This window comes from Solanum tuberosum, unplaced genomic scaffold, assembly GCF_000226075.1.
Source record: "Solanum tuberosum cultivar DM 1-3 516 R44 unplaced genomic scaffold, SolTub_3.0 scf00673, whole genome shotgun sequence".
Taxonomy (NCBI): domain Eukaryota; kingdom Viridiplantae; phylum Streptophyta; class Magnoliopsida; order Solanales; family Solanaceae; genus Solanum; species Solanum tuberosum.
Window position 1 is genome coordinate 152419 of NW_006239623.1, and position 10487 is coordinate 162905.

At 31.9% G+C, this 10487-nt stretch overlaps 1 protein-coding gene across 1 annotated transcript; it reads right to left on the bottom strand.

Moving 5' to 3' along the window:
• Positions 1 to 1277: 1277 nt before the first annotated feature.
• LOC102603381 (beta-galactosidase 13-like) lies at positions 1278 to 5105 on the bottom strand. The gene is made up of 16 exons (XM_006366920.1): positions 4926 to 5105; positions 4742 to 4837; positions 4561 to 4673; positions 4415 to 4481; positions 4087 to 4323; positions 3797 to 3997; positions 3629 to 3713; positions 3417 to 3535; positions 3181 to 3345; positions 2912 to 3090; positions 2721 to 2830; positions 2522 to 2631; positions 2336 to 2443; positions 2150 to 2257; positions 1936 to 2081; positions 1278 to 1855 (listed from the first exon to the last, which is right to left on the bottom strand). Exons 1-16 carry the CDS (start codon positions 5094 to 5096, stop codon positions 1381 to 1383), a joined length of 2490 nt encoding a protein of 829 aa, XP_006366982.1. The 5' UTR covers positions 5097 to 5105; the 3' UTR covers positions 1278 to 1380.
• Between the last annotated feature and the right edge of the window lie 5382 nt (positions 5106 to 10487).

Sequence of the window (10487 nt, forward strand, 5' to 3'; positions counted from 1 at the left end):
CCTCCATTCCATATTAAGTTAATTTTTGAGGTGTTTCACACCCTTTAAGAAAAGAAGATTAAGACATGAATTAGGTATAACTTTCCATTTTTACCTTTATTAATTATTGTCAAATTTATGATTAAAATAACTAAATATTAATTAATCACTAATTCCACTACTAACTAATGAAGGGCAAAATTGGAAGAACACTTTAAATGTAGTCTTGAAAACTGAACAATTAAGTTAATTTGAAAAATTAAAAATGTCTCAACAATTCAATTAATTTGAAATGAAGGGAGTACTACAAAGAGATGTTTTACTTTTTGCATTAGAAATCGAAAGATAAAGCATTTACATAAATTGAATACACATACTCCATGTCTTTTAATTTATCTAGGTCATTTATTTGCTATATTATTATTTATTTATATTTAGGGAAAAAAACAAATATACCCCTGAACTATCGTAAATGGTACATAGATACCTTCTGTTATACTTTTGGGACATTAGTGCCCCTGCCGTCCAAAAATTAGAGCATAGATGCCCTTCGCTCTAACATATTTTGGTCCCACTTATATATATACTTACTATATTTACTAATTTAATAGAAGTTTTATTTCTCTTATTTTATGTGAAGGAAAAATGACAGAGTAATTTATGATTATTATTTAATATTTAATTAATAAAATATTTTATAACTTTTTTATTTAGTATAGGAGTAAAATGGTAACCCAACTTTAAATTTTTGAGCTTTTTGCTTTTAATAAATTTTTATTTTTATTATTTATTATTTATTGTTTATTTATGATCATAAGATGATAAGTTAGGAAAATGAAGAGTTGTAGTTATGAAGTTGATTTTAAATGAAAAAATAATTCTTTAAAATTATTTTAAGAAAATAAATTAATAGGAGGTGTAGTTTTGACTTATATATATATGTTAATAAGTCAATGTTTATTACTTCTAGAAGTAATTATTACTAAGGGAAAAATGAGAAAAATATACTCAATTATATCTTGATTTTCTAAATTAACAATTATTTTGAACCAACTTTTTTTAGTACATGTTTCTTGTCTTTAATTTTTTCATGCTATGAAATAAGAAAGGTGAAAATTGTTGCCAACAATTTCCATGTACCATCATCATTAATTTTCTTGCAGAAAACATTCAAACTATAAAAGGTTACAAAAAGTGATTTAAGTTATCAAATTAATACTATGAAGTTGGTGAATGCAATCAAACCTTAACATAATTGAAAAGAGTAGAGATATATGGCTGAAATAATAGCGGTTTTATTTGATATAAAAAAACAAATTGAAGTTGTGAAAACAAGGCATGAAGTTCTACTATATACATTTATATGTCATAGCCAACATTCAGCCTATAAGCCCTACTTAATTAGTTCTTGTTCCCACACTTCATTTGAACAGCCAAAGTCTTAAAGATGTCAGGGCATGGGTCCTTGCTCGGCTCGTCGTAAATTTCTCTCTCAATTGGGATTGTGCACGAGTTCTTCCCTAAGCATTTCTCTTCTGCAACTTGCATACTCTTTGCTGAATTGCAAGTTCCAACAATCAAGTTTCCACAAGCACCATCTGGATTACCATAACTAGCAAATTCAACTTTTTCGATGATTTTGTCGTCTGGGCATGTTAAATGTGCTCCTGTTTTGAGATCTTCTACTATCGCGACAAAGTTAGTACCAGATCTCTCCCATGATTTTACATTTGGAGGATGATATTCCGTGATGATACTGCATATTGTGTCTCTGTTTACTGTTTGGATTTCAATATCTGCTGGATTACCACCGGTTTCCTCAAACACAACTAGGACATTGTCAGTTGGCTTCAAGAAAGCTCTTGGAATGTGATACCTGAAAATGAAATATCACACGTTAAATATGTTACACTTTTCGAAACTATTTACTATATACTAATTGATTGATATACTTACTCGAACTGAGTGGGTTGTCCAAGTGGGGAGAGGAAAGATGACCAATAACGACCAAGGCTATTACCATTCACCCACATCATACCCTTTTGCATTTTGTCCATTTTCACAGCCAATGGGTTGTTGCCTTCAGGTGCTTCAAAGGTGGTCTGCGTTATATATATCGTCAGTATAAATAAAATTATTCATCAACAATTTAATAAAGAAATGTGTTTACCTTGTACCAAGTAACAGCTCCATTAGTAGGACCAGTTACTGGTGTCCATTTTACTTTCTTTGCACCCTCTTCACTGAATAATTGCTCTTTCTCTCCAAATACACCAACCTATTAAATGACCAACACAATTAGTATATTTTTTAAAGATCGAATATAATTATGTATCGTAGATATATATACATATACCTCATGTCCCCAATCGTTTTGAGTTATATCAAGAGTACCAGCCATCAAACCTTGAATGGTTATTGCTCTGGGTCCAGCAAACCTCTTTTCCATGTAGGCTCCGCTATTCTGCGTTCATAAACACTTGTTAGTAAACATATAACCGGTTAAATTGTACTGATTTCTTATGAGGAAGAAAACGTATACCGGGAAGCCAACTGTCTCAGCTAGAATTGAGATGGTGTTAGTTCCAGGCTTCAACACGATAGGCTTCTGGAATACGAAGCTCTTCTCGATGTTGTTACCATGTCCAAACCCTGAATTGTAATATGAACAAATGTAATTAGGTAAAGAATTTTTATGTTATTAGTGAAATTTAACTGACTATGACTAACAATGTACATACCAATGTATTCTCCGTTAACAAAGGCAGCTAATGCATGACCCATACTTGCGATTTGTAGCACGGGGAGGATGTCAGGTCTCATGGGCAAGTCATGGCGATCGAATTTGATACTATAATGTAACAATTTCCACTATTAGAGTAAACTCAATATGATGAATTAAGATAGATTTAAAAATGTTAATTGTAATTACCTTGTACTGTACCAAGCATAATCTGAGGTATCCTTAGTCAAAGTATAAAGTTCCAAAGGTTCCCTGTTTTTAAGTGATAATTCACTTATGGTTGGGACTTTTTCTTGGTACTTTTCCCATTTTAGACCCTTTGCCTTCTCTGATGCCACAAAGTTCCTTGAATTGTGTTGAGACACAATCTGTTTGTAAAAAAAAAAATTGAATTGTTATTGCGCGTTTTCAAATGATATTGCTTCATTTGTATCATCACAAATAAACGTTAAGTTTACCGTTTGAGTGTTGTAGACAACAGTCTTGCAGTCGGGGAGAATGCTAACGGATTTCTCAGGTAGGTAATAATCTTTACCCCTGAATTTGACTGTCGCGGGGTTAGTTGTGTGGTTGTTGGTTAAAAATGCAGCACAATCACTTCCTTTCTTCTCATAAATTGTAATCTGTAAAATAGTAATAATGTTTAATAGAAGAGCTTGTTTATGATCAATTACAATATTTTATAATTAATTACCTCAATGTCTCTGTTAACTTTTTGTACTGTGGGAGTTCCCCAAAGGAGAGCCCTTCTGGATAGCCTCAAAGCCCTGTGTAAATCCCTCAAATGACTCCATTTTGGTTCCCTAAACAAACCTGAAAACATATTGACCGCGATTAGATTATTTATTCTGTAACATATATTACACTCTCGATGGTGCATAGAATTTTTAAGGTAGCAACACTAACCGAACTCATCAAGAGGAGCTTCATCATAGTAACGAGTTGTCACGAATGATGAGCTTGTCCTTCCATAGTTGGTTCCACCATAGTACTGGAAAACATAGAATGTAATTAGTTTTAGATATGATCAAATTAAGGTTTACGAGAAAATTAACAAATTATATCAATATGTACCATGTAATAGTTTGTAAGAGTTCCATTCTTTGCGAAGAAACGGGCTACAGAGAATGCAATATCCTCTGCTGCTCTTTGTGATGGTGGATCTCCGAATGTCCTGTACTGAGCGGTCCAATTTTCAGTCCATAGAGAAGGTTTGTTAGGACCATTGGGACCTTTGAATGTATCTGCACAATGCCTTCCATTGCATGTGTTGATCTGAAAAAATAAAATAAAATCGAAAACAGAGTTATGTACATGTTGTTTTTACATTTTAAGTAATCAACCTATTTCGAGATAAAACTTACGATATGTGGAGGGGCATCCTTTTGCTTACACATGATCCATGGGACTCCATCGTATAGTGAAGTTGCCATATTGGCAGCCCACTCGACGTATTTCTTACCATTATCTCTGTAAGCTAGTTGAACATTGTTGTATTCATTTTCGATTTGAGCCATGATGATAGGGCCTCCTTGAGGTGCAAACAACTTTTCCTTCTTCATCAAATCAATGACCATTTCTGAGTACTTTTTCATGTGGTACTGCAAATTAAGAGAACGATTAAGCCTCTATATTCATTTGAAATAAATTATACTCTTTGAAGTTTTTCATCTGTAAACTATGAATACGTACGATGAATGGTTCATTGTAAGAACGGAAGGTGATGTTTGGGACCTCCCTTAGCCAGTATGGGAATCCTCTGTTCCATCATGATCAACAAGTCATTATACAAATTATAAACAAAATATCAACTTAGACAGATTTATGTATATTTATACCCTTGATTCCATTCAGCCTCGATATATGGTCCGATCCTGAGGGTGACATACAAGCCCTGTCGAGCAATTTCCTTGATGAACTTGACAACGTCATAGTTTCCTTCAAAGTTGAACTGCATATTCATCGACAACCATTAAATATATGATTCGAGATATATGAATGAACATGTTTGTTAATTACCTGGCCTTGAACGGGCTCGTGGATATTCCAGAAAACATAAGTCTGAATAAGGTTTAAACCTCCCTCCTTAGCTTTCCTTATAATGTCTGGCCACATCTGAAAACATTTGATGATAATAAAGTGGTTACATGACCAAATGTACGTATGTATAGGTTCAGAATGAGCGTGATCATATTGAAATTACCTGAGGAGGCATACGAGGATAATGAATGGAACCAGAAAAGAGCAATTCTCTTTCACCATTGACGATCATGGAACGACCATCATAAGTAACACCTCTAGGTTTTTCAGCGAATGCACAAGTAACCATCAACGAGAAGAGAACTAACGACAGTAACCGATTTGATATAGCCATATTTTTTGTGTTTTTTTTTAACTTTTTTTTTTTTGGTTAGTATGATCACAGATGAATGCAAATGCAAGGACAAGGAAAAGAAGACAGTAAGCTATAAGGCACCTCTTCCTTTTGTGGAGGAGGCACCAGGTTTACTAGCTGTCTTGTTTCTCTTAGAATGATTATTTTATGTCTCAATTTATAATGTTAAGAGCATACATACATATAAGGCTTGGAGAAATTTAAGGACTTTCATGGCCTATTTTTATTTTTGTTGCTATTTTGTAGTTCCATTGATAAATATATGGTTATTGCTGGAATATGGAATAAGCTGCTAGCATGGCAGGAAATATAACGCACATGTATATAGGATGAGTTTGGCAGGAGCCATCTATCACTTGTGGACAGAGCATAACTGCAGAATATTTCAATCCAAATAGAGAAGTGAAGAGTTCATGATTAGACATATCATTAGAGAAATACATGGAAGAGGATCCTACCAAGAAAGGGCAGGTAGTAGACATCGAGAACTAAATGTTTACCCCTAATATAGCAGTCGAGGTAGAAGTTTAGAAAGTGATGTTTTAGTAAGGCTTGAAGCAAGGATGTCCAAGTCTGTTTTTTCTTTCTTCAAATTGTTGTGTAATGATCACTTTAGTAAATAAAATATTTACTTACAAAAAAAAAAGCAAGTTGAGAGAAAAGAGAAAAGAGACGAATAAGAGAGTCAATGTATTTCGAATACATGCAAATTTTATATGTTTGGATACAATGTATCTGAAAATATTTCACCTAATCTAACTTATGTGTATTAGAGATACGTATATCTATTTCACCATATCACCATTTTATCTCACATGACCAAACATGCTTTGTCTCTCAATTGTTCCCCCCCCCCCCCCCCCCCCTATTTTCTCCTTATTTATTTTACTCCTATGTTATTTCATTTTGTTTGAAATAGTCTTTTTTACTCTTGTCTTATATTATTATTTCTTTTGAAACCAAAGTACCTTAATATAGTTGGTTTTTTCTTTTTTTATTTGCTCTCTTATTTCTTCAATCACACATATAATACTTTGTAGAAACTCGATTTATTTTGCAATATCGATCATATTAATTGGGACCCACCTACATATATATCTTTAACTCTCTCTTTGTATGATTGTTATGCATTATTTTATATTATATTATTCTATTTTTAACCCTACCACTAATGGTTGGTTCAGTTCTGATGATAAATGGACAATTTTGCCCAAAAAATGGGGTGGGCATAATACCGGAAAATTAAAAAATCAAATTGAACCGAATTAATTCGGTTTTTTGGTTTTTGGTTCTTCAATTTTGATTTTTTTATTTTTGATTTGGTGTTCGGTGTAAGGGTCTCAGAAATTCGATGCACCAAAGAATCAAACTTTTATTAAAAGTTAAAATTAAAAATTCTACTAACAATTAAATCATTCATGAAAAAATCAAACTAGCAACAAATGTACAATTCTCAAGAGGAACTCAAACATATTTTATTCAATTCACATTATTTAAAGGACAAATATAGTCTTCATACTTGTTTTCTCGAGAAGTTGTTGGAGACGCAATGTTCTTGATAAAGACAAATATAGTCTTTTAGTTAGCACAATAAGTTTTTCACGGCTAGACACATCATTCTTTAACATAATTTTAAAATTTTAAGTATCTTATACTTTGATTTTGTCCTCATTCTATTTTTCATTCACACCAAAAAATTGATTTAAAAACACCAAATTAAACTGAACCGATGTAGAAAAAATGAACTGAACCAAACCGAATTAGATTGGTTTGGTATACGGTGCACACTTTTCTAAAACCGAAGAACCGAACCGAAGTTTGATAAATATAATTCGTCTCACTCATCTGTTGTCTTCTCTCTGTCCCCTATCTCTCGCTCGCCTCTCTCCTGATCACTCTTCCAATCCCGCTCACCTCTCACGTGTTCTAACATATAGCTACGAATCATGTAATTAAGCAAATTATAGTTATTTTGCCTCATTATATTTCAAAGTCTTTGTTATTTTTTGAAAGTTTTTTTCTTTCATATGGCATGATAACGTATAACCAAATAAACTTGTAGATGCTCAATCCATGGAAGCCAATGAAATGTACCCAGTGTTTTGAGTTTTTATATTTTCCGTTTCAAATTTTATGCTCGGATCTAATTTTTTTATTCATAACATTTGTTTGAAAAAAAAAAAAAAGTTCCCTCACCATTTTTACTAATGACAAAAGGTGAAAAGTACTTTAATCGAGAAAAAATATTACTGTGAAAACTAAAAAGCAATAGAAGAGGTGTGCGAGGAGGTTAAAAAATTAATCGAAGTGACTTTTTTTGTGATAAACCTTTTTTTATATATATATAATTTCGCATATAGCAAGAGTTTATTGTATCCATAATTCATCGACCCAACTTCATATATGAGATACATACATATATACACAAGTCTATGGGACAAGCTAATCCAATAGAAGTATAAATAAATAAATAAATAAATAAATAAAAGATGGATAAACGAAATATTAGTCAAAAATATTTATAAGTCAATTGAGAAAAAAATGGTAACCTTTAGAATTAAAACTCGATTTTGATTATTTATTCATGTAATTGGATTAATAGAATAAGTGTCAAGATTTAGAGAAGCAGTGAAAAGCTTTAAGTTGGATTACCGTTTTACCTTATATTAAATTAAAATATTATAAAAAATATTAATTAAGTATAAATATAGTAATCATATCATAATATACTAAATTTTACATCATTGCTACTTGTTTGTTTCAATTGCCATTAAGATATAATTGGAATATCTCAACTAGATTTTTAATTTTTGTACAAAAATAACTCCATTGTATGAATTTTTTTATGTTTCTTGAAAATATAAATTCATATAATTGATTTTATAAATATTGACAAATAGGCTATATAAATAGGAGAATGGCAGACTTGATTTTATAAATATTTTTCCATTAATGTTTTCTTTGTATTAACACACAATCTAAGTAATTATAAATATTAACAACGTATAGTTGACTTCAAATTCAATTTAACCAACATCTCTTGAATTATTCAATCAAAAGTAAAAATAAAATATTATATATATTTTTATATATATAGAGAGAAAACAAATAAAAGGATGATCAAACAAGTTCTAATTCACTAGCTGGTACTATAAAAACACGGTCAAATCCTCCAGCTTCTCAGGTACTTGAGGAGCACAATACGTTACGTATCTATAGAAACATAACAAAACACAGAAGCCCAAAGTGAAAGCTCTAATATAACTAACAATTCTCCACCCATAATATAAATAAGAATTTGCATTACTAATCCCAATAATACGTCTTTCGCTCCAACGTCATACGCTACATGAATAAAGTAGGCAAAGGTATAGAAATATGTAGTTAAGCCTAATAGTAGACACAAATATTGAACTCCAAAAAGTGATACAAGGTAGCTAGAGTTAGTACAGGAATAACCTCGATCATAAATTTTGCCTTGGCTCCCATCAACCGTAGAGGCATATCGCGATGCCAAATTATAACAAAATGAATCACAATATTATGAGTTACGTAGAGACCAAAGATGATAATAAACATGAAGATATCGAAATCATGAGCAGCTAAATTGAGCAACGCATGGCTGATGCATAACCAGGGAATGTAACTAAAGAGAAGCCAACATATATATATATATATCGTAATAGCTAGCCTACAAATGGACCAAGGTTTGGCATGCTGGCTAAGTACCTAAACTTATTAATGAAAAAGATGAAAATATTGGCCAAGCACGGAGGAACATGCGACGCAACGGAGAGGCGCAGAGTATGGGGAGAACTAATTCTTCAGCCATTTATAATTGTTTATAATATGATCACGTAGGTGTGTCAATGCTACTCCAATAAATCAATTTATGATTCTTATATAGAGAGAGATGTTAAGTCTCCCAATTCTTCTTATTTTTGGAAAACAAGAATCCTAAAAATACTCCTATAATTAATTTAGAGTTCAATTTACTATATAATACTCTTTTTCTTATTTATTTAAATATTAGGGATAAGGGTCTGAAAAATACCCAACTTTGATCGGATTTTCATAAGGACCTATTATCTCCCTAGACTATTTAATACCATATTTTTTTACCCCCTGAACTATTTAATAGTGTATTTTAAAGGTATATATGTGCACACGTGGACACATTACTATTTATAATTTTGCATTATTTTTATGTCCACGTGGGCAAATATATATGTTTAAAATATGGTATTAAATAGTCTAGGGAGGTAATAGGTCCTCATGAAAGTTTAGTATCGCAACAACAAATCCGACCAAAGTTGAGGTATTTTTCAGACCCTTATCCCTAAATATTAATAATAAGTGAATAAATTAAGAGAAATAAGTATTTCTAAAATTAAGAGAAAAGGGCTATATTTGCCCTTGTATTTTTAGAAAAAAAGACCCTTCGTCATACTTTTTTGGATATATTTGCCCCTCCCATCAAACTTTAGTTATATATATACATATATTTTATTTTATTTTTTATTTTTTTATCATAATTTCTTCTTTTTTTTAAAGCAAAAGGTTACAGAGGAGGACAAAACCTTACCTTATACAAGAGTAGCTAGAATGGTAAGCCATTCTTAAAATTTTAACTTCCAAAAATAAAGCAAAAGAGGAAGATTGTTCCTAGTACAGTTAGGCTTCCAAAAAAGTCTAGGATAGAATACCTAGTACCATTCAAGAAGAGTTCAACCAGGGTCGAAGATAAAAGTGTTTTTCCTTAATCTGATTCTAAAGTTTGGACGAGCTTCTTCATCATTCTTCATAGTGGCTACAATCTTCCTTGGTAAGTGTATAGTTTCAGTGAAGAAGTCATTTTTCCTATCAAGCTCCGCAAAGTTGGTCAAGAGATCAGCAGTGGTACTACAAGTTTAAGGTCCAATATATGTATTATGCCATTTTTTTTTACAACAATGTAGATTCTATTTCAAAGCAAAAGGTTACAGAGGAGGACCAAACCTTACCTCATACAAGAGTAGCTAGAATGGTAAGCCATTCTTACAATTTTAGCTTCCAAAAATAAAGCAAAAGAGGAAGATTGTTCCTAGTACAGTTAGGCTTCCAAAAAAGTCTAGGATAGAATACCTAGTACCATTCAAGAAGAGTTCAACCAGGGTCGAAGATAAAAGTGTTTTTCCTTAATCTGATTCTAAAGTTTGGACGAGCTTCTTCATCATTCTTCATAGTGGCTACAATCTTCCTTGGTAAGTGTATAGTTTCAGTGAAGAAGTCATTTTTCCTATCAAGCTCCGCAAAGTTGGTCAAGAGATCAGCAGTGGTACTATTTCCTTCCCTGAATATATGAATGAACTGAAAATTTCCCTTTGAAGT